The sequence below is a fragment of the Bufo bufo genome, chromosome 3 (assembly GCF_905171765.1).
Source record: "Bufo bufo chromosome 3, aBufBuf1.1, whole genome shotgun sequence".
Lineage (NCBI taxonomy): Eukaryota > Metazoa > Chordata > Amphibia > Anura > Bufonidae > Bufo > Bufo bufo.
The window spans coordinates 379,341,839-379,360,863 of record NC_053391.1 but is presented as its reverse complement, the minus strand read 5'-3'; the positions used below and the strand labels follow the sequence as shown (position 1 = coordinate 379,360,863).

Below are 19,025 nucleotides of genomic sequence, written 5' to 3'. Positions count from 1 at the left end.
GTCATTCCCCCCCCCCCCACTTGTCACTTATTAACCCCTGATCACCCCATATAGACTCCCTGATCACCCCCCTGTCATTGATCACTCCCCTGTAAGGCTCCATTCAGACGTCCGTATGTGTTTTGCGGATCCGCAAAACAGACACCGTGGATCCGTAAAACACGGACACCGGCAATGTGCTTTCCGCATTTTGCGGATCCGCACATTGCTAGAACTATATAGAAAATGCCTTTTCTTGTCCGCAATTGCGGACAAGAATAGGACATGTTCTATAGGCTCTACAAAAAACGCACTGTTCGCCCGATCAGGCCTGATCTTGTGCGCACACTTGCATTCAGTCCGCCCCACCGCAGTGACAGAAATATTTTTTTTCTGATCACTGCAAAAACACCGTAAAATCGCTGCGGCGCTATAAAAAGATCACTTTTGAGGGGCATGGCGAGTTCATAGAAGATTTTTTATTTTTTTTGCACAAGTTAGCGGAAATAGATTTTTTTTTTTTACATTTTTTTTTTTTCTTACAAATTATCATATTCCACTAACTTGTGACAAAAAATAAAATCTCACATGAACTCACCATACCCCTCACAGAATCCAAATGCGTAAAAATTTTTAGACATTTATATTCCAGACTTCTTCTCACGCTTTAGGGCCCCTAAAATGCCAGGGCAATATAAATACCCCACATGTGACCCCATTTCGGAAAGTAGACACCCCAAGGTATTCGCTGAGGGGCATATTGAGTCCATGAAAGATTGAACTTTTTGTCACAAGTTAGCGGAAAGGGAGACTTTGTGAGGGAAAAAAAAAAATATATCATTTTCCGCTAACTTGTGCCAAAAAAAATAATCTTCTATGAACTCTCCACGCCCCTCACGGAATACCTTGGGGTGTCTGCTTTCCAAAATAAGGTCACATGTGGGGTATTTATACTGCCCTGGCATTTTAGGGGCCCTAAAGCGTGAGAAGAAGTCTGGAATATAAATGTCTAAAAATGCCCTCCTAAAAGGTACTCGTTGGACTTTCGGCCCCTTTGCGCACCTAGGCTGCAAAAAAGTGTCACGCATGTGGTATCGCCGTACTCAGGAGAAGTAGGGCAATGTGTTGTGGGGTGTATTTTTACATATACCCATGCTGGGTGAGAGAAATATCTCTGTAAAATGACAAATTTGTATAAAAAAATGGGAAAAGTTGTCTTTTACAGAGATATTTCTCTCACCCAGCATGGGTATATGTAAAAATACACCCCAAAACACATTGCCCTACTTCTTCTGAGTACGGCGATACCACATATGTGACACTTTTTTGCAGCCTAGGTGCGCAAAGGGGCCCAAATTTCAATGAGCATCTTTACGATTTCTCAGGGCATTTTTTACGCATTTGGATTCCAAACTTCTTCTCACGCTTTAGGTCCCCTAAAATTCCAGGGCAGTATAAATACCCCACAAGTGATCCCATTTTGGAAAGAAGACACCCCAAGGTATTCCGTGAGGGGTATGGTGAGTTCATGTAAAAAAAAAATTTTGGTCACAAGTTAGTGAAATATGAGACTTTGTAAGAAAAAATAAATAAATCATTTTCCGCTAACTTGTGCCAAAAAATAAAAAGTTCTATGAACTCACTATGCCCATCAGCGAATACCTTAGTGTGTCTACTTTCCGAAATGGGGTCATTTGTGGGGTGTTTCTACTGTCTGGGCATTGTAGAACCTCAGGAAACATGACAGGTGCTCAGAAAGTCAGAGCTGCTTCAAAATGCGGAAATTCACATTTTTGTACCATAGTTTGTAAACGTTATAACTTTTACCCAAACCAATAAATATACACTTATTGCATTTTTTTTTTTTATCAAAGACATGTAGAACAATAAAATAGAGAGAAATTTATATAGAAATGCAGTTTTATTTGAAAATTTTTATAACCGAATGTGAAAAATGTCATTTTTTTGCAAAAATTTCGGTAAATTTAGATTAATATCAAAAAAAGTAAAAATGTCAGCAGCAATGAAATACCACCAAATGAAAGCTCTATTAGTGAGAAGAAAAGGAGGTAAAATTCATTTGGGTGGTAAGTTGTATGACCGAGCAATAAACCATGAAAGTAGTGTAGTGCAGAATTGTAAAAAGTGGTCTGGTCATTAAGGGGGTTTAAGCTAGGGGAGCTGAGGTGGTTAATAACTATTAATTGAATAAGACATTTTATATTAGTATACCGGCGGGGCTATAGAACACTGACTGCACCGCCCTGCCGCTATTGCCGGCCCCCAGCTCCACCTCCCAGTCCCTCCCCCGCTCGCTCGTACATCGCAGTTTGCGATGTAAAACTGCCAGCATTCGCCCCATAAGACGCAGGGGCATTTTCCCCCCATTTTGGGGGGAGAAAAAGTGTGTCTTATGGGGCGAAAAATACGGTAACTAGGGAACTAAGGTAAACTTAGTCAGACCAATCCAATTGCATAAAAAAAATATATATATGACAGTTACCCTTTAAAGGGCTTCTGTCACCCCATTAAACCGTTTTTTTTTTTTTTTCTTTACTAATAATCCCTACACTGCGATCTCAGCATACATAAGCTAATTAATGATTTTCGTTCAGTAGAATTTGCTAAAAATCGATTTTTGAAATATGCAAATTACCTTGCTACCAGCAAGTAGGGCGGCTACTTGCTGGTAGCAGCCGCATCCTCCGATCCTAATGACTCCCCCTCCGCTTGTTGATTGACAGGGCCAGGGAACGGAATCGTTCTCTGCTGGCCCTGCCTGTTTTCATTCAATATCCTGCGCCGCGGCCGAACCTATCTTCAATCTGCGCAGGCGCACTGAGAGGCGGCCGCTCGCTCCTCAATGCGCCTGCGCCGGGTGTAGATGTGACGTCATCGGCGCAGGCGCATTGAGGATGGAGCGGCCGCCTCTCAGTTCGCCTGCGCAGATTGAAGATGGGTACGGCCGCGGCGCAGGCGCCAGATATTGAATGAAAACAGGCAGGGCCCGCAGAGAATGATTCCGTTCCCTGTCAATCAACAAGCGGAGGGGGCGTCAATAGGATCAGAGGATGCGGCTGCTACCAGCAAGTAGCCGCCCTACTTGCTGGTAGCAAGGTAATTTGCATAATTCAAAAATCGATTTTTAGCAAATTCTACTGAACGAAAATCATTAATTAGCTTATGTATGCTGAGATCGCAGTGTAGGGATTATTAGTAAAGAAAAAAAAAACGGTTTAATGGGGTGACAGAAGTCCTTTAAAATGTATAGTCTGGTAAGACATGCAAGGAGTCGGGTCAGGCAGCTCATGGTCAATACGGGAGTCGGGCAGAAGTCAGGTCAGGCAGCAGAGAGTCAAATCCAGTAAACATTTGGATGTCAAACATTGGAAATCAGAAGAGAATAATTGCTCCCCTTTGCAGGAATTTGTAAGCTAGAGATCCTATTGCACAGGCAGGGGAAGGTGCCTTTAAGGGCTTATCCTGGAATTTATATTGATGAACTATCCTCTGGATAGGTCATCCATATCGGATCAGTGAGAAGTCATTTGGGCTACTGGTATCTCCTAAACTGAACATGTAATCCAACTGCCCAGTCCTGACAGTCCTGATCTTTCCTGACATATTATTTGGGAAAAGTCAGGAAACCACAAACATTAGATGTTTGGCTAGCATTTCCCAAATGTGTATTGGTCATGCTTTAGATGCAGTACATGTTGCAAATTATTCCTCTGGTTGCAAAGGAGTATGTACTATTTGAATAATAATAATGCATCTGTAGGCTTAGTGTTTGCTTTGATTGTAAGACATTATTGATTCTTTGTTTGTGACAGTATCACTTTCAGTTCAGTGCTTTGTTTGTATTCGTAGGTGTGTGATAGCGTCCCTGCAAAGGCACATTTTTGGAAGAAAAAAAAAAAGATGACTCAGAGGTGAGTAACGGTAGGCACAGTGAAACTTCTATATCAAGCAAGACTTTGGGAAGATATGCTAAATTACATAACTAATTATTTTTTTAATCCAATATTTTCTACGCAAGGCAACCACTGGAAATTGTAGTTAGAAATTGCTGCTGATCAATAGCAGAAAAACAAGGCAAATGCCTGCAGGGTGTAGGGTATACCCTTTAATCAAAATGGTTAAAACACTGCCCACAGGATAGACATCTAAAATAAAGCAAAGACCTCGATGTGGTCAGCTAATACCAATCCAAATGTGCAGAAAACAACCAGTGCTCACAAAACAAAGAACGATCTTGCTACATCCACGTAGTATGGAGGATAGGGACGGAAGATTCACCTAAGTGGGTCTGGGCAGAGCTGGGTTACTATCCCTAATGTGCCCCTACTTGGCCTGGACTAGGCTTTTATGTCCAGATAGCGGACCATCCACCTGAACAAAAACGACCCCTTTGGACCGTCACTCACTGGCTAGAATAACCTGAAAGCACCCTAATGCAGATGGTACCAGCTCTGCTTAATGAATTTACGAGAAAGCAAGAGGGTAAACTGGATGGGTGTCCTTATGTGTTTCCCTGGGCTTTAAACACCCAGTTTAATCAGGGGACATAAAGCTCCCTATTAGTCTAGTCAGGAAAGTGCATGGCTAGAAGAAACACAGGGGTCGCAGTCTGAAAGATCACCTGGTTCATAGCCACTTCCAGAACAGATTAAATGTGGTCACCTGGTGGCAACGTGGATATATGGCATGCATTTTTGTTAATCTGAATTGGGTATTCAAAAGTAATGTGATGGGTCGAACCTACAAAATCAAGAGGACGTCTGCTGTATTGGACATGTGTGCTGAATTGCATTAAAAGATTATTTTAAAAGTATTCCTATTGCCATCAAATGGTAAAAAAAAATTAAACCAGCTTATTATACTCTCCTCACTAATTCCCTGCCTCTGCGTTTTTTTTTTCAGTGCCTTGCTCCTCGCTGTGTTCCACTTCCTGCTGTTGTCTCTACACAGCAGGAAATGGCTGGGAATGCTGCTGAGCCAATCAGTAGCTCGTGTTGATCATCGCTGCAGCCAGTGATTGGCTGAATGGCATCCCCTACCTAAGACGCCACATGCAAATAGGGGACGCCAGACATCATTTCTTGGTGTGATCCTTTGCCACAGTACCCCCCATCTTACAAGTGGTAATCAGATCCGGAGGTGCGACCATACATCATCCTGGATGGCCACATTGAGGACAAACTAGTCCATATTGACGTAGCACTAGTCCCGTGTCCCCTGATGATTCTGGGGCTATAAATTAGATGAAACACATAGGGATACCTATATCTACAGTTGCAAGAAAAAGTATGTGAACCCTTTGAAATGATATTGATTTCTGCACAAATTGGTCATAAAATGTGATCTGATCTTCATCTAAGTCACAACAATAGACAATCACAGTCTGCTTAAACTAATAACACACAAAGAATTAAATGTTACCATGTTTTTATTGAACACACCATATAAACATTCACAGTGAAGGTGGAAAAAGTATGTGAACCCTTGGATTTAATAACTGGTTGAACCTCCTTTGGGAGCAATAACTTCAACCAAATGTTTCCTGTAGTTGCAGATCAGGAGTAATTCTTGACCATTCCTCTTTACAGAACTGTGTTGTGTGTTTCTTCCAAACAACTCAACTTTGGTTTCATCTGTCCACAGAATATTTTGCCAGTACTGCTGTGGAACATCCAGGGCTCTTGTGCAAACCGTAAACGTGCAGCAATGTTTTTTTTGGACATCTGTGGTATCCTCCCATGAAATCCATTCTTGTTTAGTGTTTTACGTATCGAAGATTCGCTAACAGGGATGTTGGCATATGCCAGAGACTTTTGTAAGTCTTTAGCTGACACTCTAGGATTCTTCTTCATCTCATAGAGCTGTCTGCGCTGTGCTCTTGCAGTCATCTTTACAGGACGGCCACTCCTAGGGAGAGTAGCAGCAGTGCTGAACTTTCTCCATTTATAGACAATTTTTCTTACCGTCGACTGATGAACAGCAAGGCTTTTGGAGATACTTTTATAACCCTTTCCAGCTTTATGCAAGTCAACAATTCTTAATTGTAGGTCTTCTGAGAGCTCTTTTGTGCGAGGCATCATTCACATCAGGCAATGCTTCTTGTGAAAAGCAAACCCAGAACTGGTGTGTGTTTTTTATAGGGCAGGGCAGCTATAACCAACACCTCCAATCTCATCTCATTGATTGGATTACAGTTGGCAGACACCTCACTCCAATTAGATCTTGGAGAGGTCATTAGTCTAGGGGTTCACATACTTTTTCCACCTGCACTGTGAATATTTACATTGTGTGTTCAATAAAAACATAGTAACATTTAATTATTTGTGTGTTATTAGTTTAAGCAGACTGTGATTGTCTATTGTTGTGACTTAGATGAAGATCAGATCACATTTTATGACCAATTTGTGCAGAAATCCATATAATTCCAAATGGTTCACATACTTTTTCTTGCAACTGTATATATATCTTTCTTGAGCACTTATATAGGTGTCATTGCACCCTTCATAATTAGTGGTAGAACCTACCCTGTGTTTGGTTGGTTGTTTCGTTGGTTGGTTGTTTCTTTCTGCTACAATATACACATACACGGACCAGAAGGCGACACAGCAGTGCGGTTCTGGTCGGTGGAATACAGCAGTTCCCCTCCTTTGGGGATCAGAACAACCTGAACGAGTGTAAAATTCAAGCAAGTCACTACCTGCGTAGACTATCTGGTAAGAAGCGTATGCCTCTCCATGTTAGTTTACCCCTCCCCCTTTTTAGGCATCAATACACCTTCATGGTAGGGACTGCTGGTGATACTGGTCCATTGGTAGTGGTGTCTATGAACAGGATTGTGGGCCTTCTATTTTAAGGTATCATATTAAAAGTTATGTTTTACTACTGCCCATTTTATTAATTTGTTCTGTACACTGCGGTAGTCTGCTTGGACTGCATTGGTCCGTAAAGCAGAACAGCTTTAGGCTGTATGTTTATTCATCCTCTACTTTTCGCCATATCTGAAGAGAAATTACTTTTTTTTTCTAATTTTTTTCCCATTGATGGAACTGTATTAACTTAGCAGAACAGTAGTCTGTAGTTTTTATTCTGTTTTGTGGAAAAATTTATTTTTTGATTACCTTTTATTGCATTTTGAGGTGTCGGGATGAGCGAGAACACCAATGCTGGCATTGTTTTAAAGGGGTTGTCTCATCTTAATAATGAACATTTAATCATTTCCTTTTAGTCCAAGGATCATTTCTTCAATTTAGTTTATTTTTCAATTATGCCTCTATCATCTTCTGTTCTTCTTCAAACAGACCCAAATTTCATGCTCCTATATAGGGGTGACATCCACCGATTTAATGTTCTCAGCAGTAGCTGCGCAAGCTCGGGTGGCTGCTCTGGTGGCCAGGTTTTCACTGGAGTGAGCGCACATGTGCAGTCACTTCTGGCCCCAGCCACCTCGTCAGTAAAGAGTGTATGACAAGCGCCTAAGATCTATACTGCAGCTACAGGGCATGTGCTACAGACCTGTAGTTGTGCTATACAGATACATAGATAGATACATAGTGCTATACATGATGGACATGATTACTGTGGGAGGGCAGAGATTGGGACAATAAATGGCATGATTTACTGGAAAAAGATGGCATGGAGTGGGAACTTGTTTCACATAACACAGAATAGATTGTTACAAACAATTTTCCATTGGGTTGATATGGATGTGGGGTACCATTTCTAAGGGTCCATTCAGACGTGCGCAAAATGGGTCCGCATCCATTCCGCAATTTTGCGGAACGGGTGCAGACCCATTCATTTTCAATGGGGCCGGAATGTGCTGTCCGCATTTGCGGATCCGCACTTCCGCATCCGTGCTTCCGTTTCCGCAAAAAAATAGAACATGTTCCATTCCGCAATTGCGGACAAGATTAGGCATCTTCTATTATAGTACCGGCGATGTGCGGTCCACAAATTTCGGAATGCACATTGGCAATGTCCGTGTTTTTTCGGATCCGCAATTTGCAGATCCACAAAACACTTACGGACGTAAGTAGGGACTTGCATAATGCAGGCAAAGACTAATAGTTTTCCATACATGTTGGGCCTAGTGACCATTGTCAGGTATCCCACATCCATATCAATCTGTTGTTACTCTGCAATTGAGAAGGTTGCAATTAGGGCTGCAGCTAACGATTATTTGTCAATGATTTCATCTATTTAATCGGGAAGAAAAACACCAAAATGTCAAAAAAAAAAAGGGGTTTATATGATTTTACTTGAAAAATTATGTTCAAAGGCCATATTAAAACAAATTGTGGATGGCACTGTTATGGGGGATCTGTGGATGACACGCTGTTATGGGGGATCTGTGGATGGCACGCTGTTATGGGGGATCTGTGGATGGCACGCTGTTATGGGGGATCTGTGGATGGCACGCTGTTATGGGCAGTGGGATCTGTGGATGGCACGCTGTTATGGGCAGTGGGATCTGTGGATGGCACGCTGTTATGGGCAGTGGGATCTGTGGATGACACTATATAGCATCTTATGCTATATGTGTCATCCACAGATCCTTCTCCCCATAACAGTGCCATCCACAGATCCACCTCGCCATAACAGCCCCAGCCCAGCCGCTCACAGCAGTAGACTATTCCTTAACTGGCAGTAACTTTTACTTGAACTTTAAATCAGCGCATTTTTTAAATCGGCTCGTCACTCACTCACGTGACGCACCTGCTCCGCCCACTTTATGAATGAAGCAGGCGCGTCACGTGAGTAAGTGACGTTACGCCACCGCCCACTCTGCCTGTTACTGGTGATTCATTGTCAAGTAATAAAGATGCACTGATTTAAAGTTCAAGTAAAAGTTACTGCCGATTAAGGACCCACAGGCATAGCGCCTGACCGCCCGCATAGCAACGAATTGGCAGATTATTCGATAATGGGATTCGTCAACAACGAATCCAGTTATCGAATATTATTGATAACTTCGATTAATCGTTGCAGCCCTAGTTGCAATGGGGTGACAGAGGGTGCTTCTTCTCCCTCTGTCTAAACACTTAGATGCCATGTTCAGTTGGCTCCTTCTAGAGTACATTAAAATGGTATCTATATCTTGAATTAGCAAACTTGTCGCTGCGTCACAGTTATACAGTGCATGATGTAAAGGGGTTAAAGTTAATGCATGGTTTACTTTTTTGTGTAATTCAATAGAGTATGCACAAATAATAAAATGTAATGTATCTTAAAGCTGCTTTCACCTTACACCTGCCTATTAAACTGTGTTTAACTGTTAGGGCCAGTTCACATTGAGTTTTTTGTAGCATGTCCGCTTCAAAATCAGCTCCAAAAAATACCTCAAAACAGTCTCTCATTCATTTCAATAGGAAGCAGCATTTGCCTGTTTTTTCCACTTAGAAAAATTAAGCAGCATGCCTTATCTCGGGACAGAATCGACTGTGAATATCCCATTGAAATAAATGGCTTCAGTCAAAAACCACAAGCTGAAAATGCAGTTCTGTAGTGAAGTAAACATGCATTGGTTTAAATAAAAATAAAAAAAACATGGAAAAATTGCGCTGAAAAATACACATGCAGTTTTAATTTTCAAAATCCATCATGAGAACATACCCTTAGAAACTTAGGTTGCTCTATTTAAAGAACAAAAAACCCCAGCTATAGCATAAAAGTGAGTAAAGCATTAACTGGTCATATCACACTCCGTTTATGTTTAAACTGTTTTTATTCAGTTCATTTTCCAAAAACATTTAACATGTTCACATTTCAATCCATGAAGTACATTATATAAATAAACCAAGCAATAGAACAGCACCTCCTAAGTTAAAACGCAGGTGCAAGCTACCTGGCAATAATACAGCAAACAGGAAATAGTAGCAGCACACCACTATATGCACTAAGATTGAGTAAACAGGTGAATATGTGAACAGGGTCAAATACATGACGCCACAAAGTATAATAGTATATAGTCACTGCAAAGGCAGTGGAGAAGTTCTATTGCTTGGTTTATATATAATATAGAGGACTGGGCATCCTCTGTGGAACTTAGCACTCCCCGCCCATCCCCCACCCCTTGGTGCTTTTAATCAGAGAAACAATTGAGCTGGACCCTCCATGTTAGAGTAGGTCCCCACCTGATGAGAAGCTACCTTGCCGTCTGGTAGGTGGGCCCGACATATTTTTGATCAATAATATGCGCTAAGAACTTCTCCACTGCCTTTGCAGTGACTATATACTATTATACTTTGTGGCGTCATGTATTTGACCCTGTTCACATATTCACCTGTTTACTCAATCTTAGTGCATATAGTGGTGTGCTGCTACTATTTCCTGTTTGCTGTATTATTGCCAGGTAGCTTGCACCTGCGTTTTAACTTAGGAGGTGCTGTTCTATTGCTTGGTTTATATATAATATAGAGGACTGGGCATCCTCTGTGGAACTTTGCACTCCTCGCCCATCCCCCACCCCTTGGTGCTTTTAATCAGAGAAACAATGGAGCTGGACCCTCCATGTTAGAGTAGGTCCCCACCTGATGAGAAGCTACCTTGCCGTCTGGTAGGTGGGCCCGACATATTTTTGATCAATAATATGCGCTAAGAACTTCTCCACTGCCTTTGCAGTGACTATATACTATTATACTTTGTGGCGTCATGTATTTGACCCTGTTCACATATTCACCTGTTTACTCAATCTTAGTGCATATAGTGGTGTGCTGCTACTATTTCCTGTTTGCTATATATATATAATGTAACAACAAATTACATACCTTCAAAAGTATATCTGCAATGTGACATGTTAATAGGCGTGAGGGATAAACCCCACCACAATTCAGAAAGAAGACACTAAACATACAAGGAAAAGGAAGAGAGAGGATAGGAAAGGTAAAGATAAAGAGAGAGGAGGGAAGAAGGGGGGTAAGGAGGGGAAGTATATGATGAGAGTGCCTGCCATTTACGAAGTGAGTATTGACAGGAGTTCTGGAGAGTCTTGAAACTCAATCCACTGCGACCATACCTTTTTGGAATTTGTTCGAAAGGTCCAAAGCCTCCGCAGAAATCTCCTCCATTCTGTTTATGTGCAACATTTCTTGATACCATTCTCTAATGTTAGGTGCATGTACAGTGCGCCAATGTCTAGGGATCACGGACCTGGCTGCGGAGATAAAAAAATCTCAACATATTGCGTTTCATCACACTCCGTTTATAACATATTACAGCATGGTACTGGTGACATTGTGGTCAGAAATTACTGAAGGGCAGAGAAAATGTTTTTATTCATATATTTTATTTTGCACAATGACCAGTAATATGCACTATTTATTACAATATTTCTCCTCTTTTAAATGACTTCTACTATGTTCTTTCTTTTATACATTGAGCTTCACTGTGAGAGGTCAAGAACAATAGTGCAAAGCACCAGGGACACAGTCATGGCACAATTCAGAACCAGACAGAGCACAGACAAATCCAAGGCAAACATGAAATACAAGCATGGAATAAAACACAGAGCACTAGCGGACAGACATATGGCTACAGGAACCCATAGAGACATAGCGGATGGCAGGGGTCAAGACGTCTAGGCAGAAGGAAGTGCAAGACGCTCACACTGTTGAAACAGGACACAATTCAGACACAGAGGATACAGAAATACGAACAGAAGCCAGCACACTGACTGCAAAAGATCTATACAAACACTACCAGAGCACATACAAATCTAAGACTAAGACAAACAAGTAGAAATTCATAGAACAGACACCGGGTAATGGCATATGGATCTAGGTCAGAACTCTGACACAGACAGACTCCAAATGGAAAGACAGCAAGACGTGGCAAGACAAACAACCGGGCAAGAAAGTTGATCAACCAAGGGAGGTCGAAGCATTCAAGAGACTGTCCACAAACTGACACAGAACACAGGACTGTATAGCAGACTTAAATGCTATGTACACAATCGGAGGCATTTTTTTGTTTGATTGCATTTCACTCATTGTTGGCTAAAAATCATATTTTCAGTTGGCCTTATTAAAAATATTGAGCCGTTCTGTCACAAAGGGTTAACTTGTACTTTCACTTTGTGCCAGGCATCTATTAAACCTTCTCTCTAAACTACTAATAGGTCATAAACACTTATTTAAGCCACATTCTTATCAATAAGATAAGAACTGAACTATGAGTGTTTATAATGTCAGATAGCAAAGATAAGGAGCCTGTTAGCTCCCCAACTGATGGAAATCTGAGGCTGCTACAGGATCTCAGCTATGTTCAGAAAAAAGGGCTCCATATATTTAATAAAGATCAATTGCTAAGCAATCCCTCAGTGAAGCAGCTAGATTATCACAACTATATATGGTCCACAGGACATACAAATCCCCAGCTTTTTCTATTTAAAATTGGTTATAGAGGTGATTCCACGTGTCTGAATTGTCAGGAGAAAGAGGCTGGGTTATTCTCTGTTATGGAGCTGTAGTGCCCTAAAACAGTATTGGAATGATGTAATAACTCTAACAAGATATATAGTGCAAAATATGTGTTGAATCCTAGAATGTGTCTGCTTGGTATCTTTGACGCTGATAACTTACAAGAATATATTGTCACTGGAATTAATAGGATATTATACCAAGCACGTAAAACACTGGCTGCTAAATGGATACAGCCTCTTCCTCCTCCTGCTGCTGAATTTATCACAAGATTGAACATTGTAATAAGAATGGAAAGAGGGGTGTATATTAAGCGTAATTGCCTGTCCAAATCATTTGGTCCTTCCCAAATAGGAAACCATGGATAAACAGAAATGTCCAAAACCTTTTTGAATGCACGTGACATTGCTTTCCGAAAGGGAGACCCAGAGGAGTACAAAACAGCCAGGTCCAATCTGAAGAGGGGCATTAAGGAGGCAAAGCTCTGCTACAAAACAAAAATACAACATCATTTTACAAGCTCTGATTCCCGACGCATGTGGCAGGGTATCAAGTCCATTACGAATTATAAGAACAACACCTGTTCTATCAACACCGGAAATTCTTTCTCTCCTGATGACCTAAATTATTTTTTTGCACGATTTGACAAAGACAATGAGCTGCCTATCATCAAATTAGCCCAGCAAGAGGCTCCATCCTGTTCCCTGATGCTGAGAGCACATGAGGTAGAATGGGCCTTAAACCACATTAATCCCCACAAAGCAGCTGGTCCTGATGAAGTTCCTGGAAAAGTCCTAAAAAACTGTGCTAAACAGCTGAAAACAGTGTTTACCAGAATGTTTAACAGCTCACTAGAGCAGGCCATTGTCCCCACTTGCCTGAAGTCCTCCACAATTGTCCCAATTCCAAAACAGGCAGGGGTGAAGACCTTACGTGATTATCGCCCGGTGGCTCTCACTCCTATTGCTATGAAGTGCTTTGAACAACTTTGTCCTCAGGCACATGAAGAGCAAGATCTGAACCTCCATGGACCAATACCAATTTGCTTACAGAGTACATAGGTCAACTGAGGATGCTGTCTCACTTACCCTTCACACTGCGCTGTCACACCTGGAGCAGAGAGACAGCTATGTGCGGATGCTGTTCATTGATTACAGCTCGGCCTTTAACACCACCCCTCCCCACAAATCGTATGCATGGGCAAGCACTTTTCCTCATCCTTAACACTAAACACTGGGGTACCGCAAGGCTGTGTGTTGAGCCCTCTCCTTTACTCCCTCTTCACAAATGACTGTAAACCTAATCACAATACCAATACCATTATAAAATTTGCAGATGACATGACCGTGATAGGCCTATGTGCGGATGCTGTTCATTGATTACAGCTCGGCCTTTAACACCACCCCTCCCAACAAGTTGGCAATGAAACTGAACAACTTGGGTCTCGGCTTACACCTGTGCAACTGGATACTGGATTTTCTTACAAAAAGACCACAAATCGTATGCATGGGCAAGCACTTTTCTTCATCCTTAACACTAAACACTGGGGTACCGCAAGGCTGTGTGTTGAGCCCTCTCCTTTACTCCCTCTTCACAAATGACTGTAAACCTATTCACAATACCATTATAAAATTTGCAGATGACATGACCGTGATAGGCCTAATCTCCAACAATGATGAAACAGCCTATAGGAAAGAGGTTGAGAACCTAGAGAGATGGAGTAAGAACAACAACCTCATACTCAATACCAAGAAAACAAAGGAGCTAATTCTGGATTTTAGGAAGAAGAAACAAAATGGACACCATCCCATTAGCATTAATGGTGGAAACGTGGAGATAGTTCAAAGTTTCAGATTCTTGGGAGTTCATATTAGTCAGGACCTGTCATGGATAAAAAAACACAACAGAAATTACCAAAAAAAGGACTTCAGAGGCTTTATTTTCTGAGGAGTCTGAAGACAGCACAACTCCCAAAACAGCTGCTAGTCAATTTTTACAGGAGCACCATAGAATCTGTTATCACATACTGCATTACAGTGTGGTACTCCGGCTGCTCTTCTGAGGACAAGAAGACCCTCAAGCGCATCATCAGAATGGCTGGCAGAATCACTGGTACTCAGCTACCATCACTGGATGACATCTTCACTGCTCGCTGCAGCAACAGGGCAAAGATTATCTGCGGGGATCCAACTCACCCCGGCCACAGCCTTTTCATTCCCCTACCCTCTGGTAGGCGTCTTAGAGCCCTACATGCCCGCACCACTAGGCTGAAGAACAGCTTTTACCCCAAAGCAATCAGTCTCCTAAATGCTCAGAGACTATTGCCCCTTCCTAGGAAAGAAACTACCACAGACTGAAAGTGACTGCTGCATTCATGAACCCATGATGATCTCTTGTCTGCAGTGGTGTCTGAATCAGTGTGTATATATACACTCATAAGCACTTCCTACTTTGCTCTTTCTATATATATGCTGTGAACTGTGAATAGTAATGCTTTCTAGTGCAATGTTTTGTTTTTTTTCCTAGTGTAGTGCTTTAGTTTAAATGTCAGTTCTTGTTCCTCTGTCCATGGCATCTAGGATTGCTCCAAACAACATTTCATTGTATTGTACATTGTATTACATTGTATTGTACAGTGACAATAAAGGCATCTTATCTTATCTTATCTTAAATTTGAAAGTATCTGGGGCCTTTGGATAGATAGATCAGGGGTGTGTAGTCCATGGCTAGCTCTTGCTAGAGGGATAGGAGTCACATATGGTGATGTGAAATGTACGTATCAATAAGTATAAGTGAATTTTGGTGATCACTATAGATGGAATTTTCTCTGGATATCTGGACATACACTGCTCAAAAAAATAAAGGGAACACTTAAACAACACAATGTAACTCCAAGTCAATCACACTTCTGTGAAATCAAACTGTCCACTTAGGAAGCAACACTGAGTGACAATCAATTTCACATGCTGTTGTGCAAATGGGATAGACAACAGGTGGAAATTATAGGCAATTAGCAAGACACCCCCAATAAAGGAGTGGTTCTGCAGGTGGTCACCACAGACCACTTCTCAGTTCCTATGCTTCCTGGCTGATGTTTTGGTCACTTTTGAATGCTGGCGGTGCTTTCACTCTAGTGGTAGCATGAGACGGAGTCTACAACCCACACAAGTGGCTCAGGTAGTGCAGCTTATCCAGGATGGCGCATCAATGCGAGCTGTGGCAAGAAGGTTTGCTGTGTCTGTCAGCGGAGTGTCCAGAGCATGGAGGCGCTACCAGGAGACAGGCCGGTACATCAGGAGATGTGGAGGAGGCCGTAGGAGGGCAACAACCCAGCAGCAGGACCGCTACCTCCGCCTTTGTGCAAGGAGGAACAGGAGGAGCACTGCCAGAGCCCTGCAAAATGTGCATTTGTCTGCTCAAACGGTCAGAAACAGACTCCATGAGGGCCCGACGTCCACAGGTGGGGGTTGTGCTTACAGCCCAACACCGTGCAGGACGTTTGGCATTTGCCAGAGAACACCAAGATTGGCAAATTCGCTACTGGCGCCCTGTGCTCTTCACAGATGAAAGCAGGTTCACACTGAGCACATGTGACAGAGTCTTGAGACGTCGTGGAGAACGTTCTGCTGCCTGCAACATCCTCCAGCATGACCGCTTTGGCATTGGGTCAGTAATGGTGTGGGGTGGCATTTCTTTGGAGGGCCGCACAGCCCTCCATGTGCTCGCCAGAGGTAGCCTGACTGTCATTAGGTACCGAGATGAGATCCTCAGACCCTTTGTGAGACCATATGCTGGTGCGGTTGGCCCTGGGTTCCTCCTAATGCAAGACAATGCTAGACCTCATGTGGCTGGAGTGTGTCAGCAGTTCCTGCAAGACGAAGGCATTGATGCTATGGACTGGCCCGCCCGTTCCCCAGACCTGAATCCAATTGAGCACATCTGGGACATCATGTCTCGCTCTATCGACCAACGTCACGTTGCACCACAAACTGTCCATGAGTTGGCAGATGCTTTAGTCCAGGTCTGAGAGGAGATGCACAGGCCTTGTAGGGAGGTCATACAGGCACGTGGAGGCCACACTCACTACTGAGCCTCATTTTGACTTGTTTTAAGGACATTACATCAAAGTTGGATCAGCCTGTAGTGTGTTTTTCCACTATAATTTTGAGTGCGATTCCAAATCCAGACCTCGATGGGTTGAAAAATTTGATTTCCATTCTTTTATTTTTGTGTGATTTTGTTGTCAGCACATTCAACTATGTAAAGAACAAAGTATTTCAGAAGAATATTTAAATAACTCAGATCTAGGATGTTATTTTTGTGTTCCCTTTTATTTATTTTTTGAGCAGTGTATATGATATTTGTCGACTATTGGTGCCTTAAAGTGATTAGAAAATGATGTGTAATACTCTAAATCTGTCTCAAAGGGGGCGGGGGTTATGTTGTGGTTTGAAGGGAGTCTGTCACCGGATTTTGACCTTTTATAGACCGCTTACATAGCGCTCTAGCATAGCAGTCTATGATTCTAATGGTACCTTTTGATGTTTTCTTGTGAAGTTCCCCCAAGGCAAAAACAGAATTTTATTTATATGTAAATTAGGGCTCGTAAGTGCCCAGGGGCGGCATTCACCTCGTTGGTGCCCAGTCTGTTCTGCCTCTTTTCGTCATATCCCCGCCCCAGCCTCTTCCTCTGCCCGCCCCGCTCTTCTTTTGCGTCCTCCTTCTCAAGTTCTCTGCAGCGAGATCCCGCGCCTGCGCTCTCCATTGCTTGGCCAGGGCATGCGCACTGCGATGCACATTGTGGGTGTCTCTGGTCCGCCTCCTCGCCGCTGTTTCGCGCCGTTGGCCGGCGCATGCGCAGTGGCTACTGCGATGCCGTGCCCACAATGGGCATCGCAGTGCACATGCCCCGGCAAAGCTATGGATAGCGCAGGCGCGGGATCTCGCTGCAGAGAAGGAGGACGCAAAGGAAGAGTGGGGCAGAGGAAAGGCTGGGGCGGGGATATGACGAAAAGAGGCAGAACAGCCTGGGCACCAACGAGGTAAACGCTGCCCCTGGGCACTTGCTAGCCCTGATTTAGGGCCGGTGCAAGGATTTTTGTCAACACAAGCGAAGCTACATTTTGGCGCCCCTTCCCCCCTCGCAGCTCACCTGGCCCTGGTCCCGTCTGCAGCAGCTGGATTCTCCTCTGTGTGGTCCTGGTATCTTCTCTCTGCTTCATACAATCGCTAGTTTGAGGACCGTATTTTTCGCCCTAGACACACCTAGGTTTTAGAGGAGTATAATAAGAAAAAAATAAATTTCCATTACACCTCAGGTCAGACCAGCAATCAGACCCCCAATGTTAATCAGACCTCAGCTCACAGCCCCAATCAGACCCCCAATGTTAATCAGACCCCCATGTCAGACATCAGCCCCCATCCATTAGCCCCCCATGTCAGCCATCAGCCCCCCATATCACATTTCTCCCCCTCCATGTCACATTTTTCCGCCCTCCCCCAGGGTGCGCCCTAAGGCAGCCGCTTGGTCTGCCTTATGGTAGCACCGGCCCTGCCCTGATTTACATATGAATAAAAGTCTGTTTTGGGGGAACTTCACAAGAAAACATCAAAGGTACCATTAGAATCATAGACTGCTATGCTAGAGCGCTATGTAAGCGGTCTATAAGGTCAAAATCTGGTGACAGACTCCCTTTAAGTGTATTTACCTTTTATACGATTGTATCATGTCATGACTTTGTATTATGACCTCTGGATCTGCTTGATTGTAAACTTTTGATTTGTATTTTGTATGGTCAGAATATTTGAATCAGAACAAAATAAAAACTATCTGATTTTAAAAAATAAAGACCAATTAAAAAAGAATTTTAGCTCAAAATGAGTACAATGCAATAAAAAAAAGACCCCCTAAAGGTGTACATAGTCTTTAACAAACACCTTAATCGAACAAATGCAGACACACACTGCAAGTGGAAGATTAAGGCCCCATTCACACGGGCGAGATTTCCGCGCGGGTTGAACGCATTGCACCCGCACTGAATCCTGACCCATTCATTTCTATGGGGCTGTGCACATGAGCTGTGATTTTCACGTATCACTTGTGCGTTGCGTGAAAATCGCAGCAAGCTCTATATTCTGCGTTTTTCACGCAACGCAGGCCCCATAGAAGTGAATAGGGCCGCATAACAATCGCAAGCATCCGCAAGCAAGTCCGGATGCGGTGCAATTTTCACGCATGGTTGCTAGGTGACTATCGGGATGGGGACCCGATCTTTATTATTTCCCCTTTTATAACATGGTTATAAGGGAAAATAATAGCATTCTGAATACAGAATGCAAAGTTAAATAGTGATGGCGGGGTTTAAAATAAAATAAAAAATTTACTCGCCGAGTCCACTTGATCGCGTAGTTGCGGATCTCTGTCTTCTGTAATGTTGAGCTGCCGGCTAAGGACCTGTGGTGACGTCACATCACATGATCCAATCACATGGTCCCGAACCATGTGATTGGACCATGTGATGAGCACAGTGACATCATCAAAGGTCCTATTCCTGTGCACAGCAAAGAAGAAGAGATGCCGGCTGCGCGATCAAGTGGATTAAGGTGAGT

General features: G+C 42.9%; 1 protein-coding gene across 1 annotated transcript in view; it reads left to right on the top strand.

The window, feature by feature from the left end:
* LOC120995469 (schlafen family member 9-like) overlaps positions 1-19,025 on the top strand; it is a 153,800-nt gene that overhangs the window by 61,551 nt on the left and 73,224 nt on the right. The window contains exon 3 of the mRNA XM_040424703.1: positions 3,850-3,911. Within this exon, the coding sequence (XP_040280637.1) occupies positions 3,850-3,911 (62 nt within the window). The remainder of the gene's footprint in view (positions 1-3,849; positions 3,912-19,025) is intronic.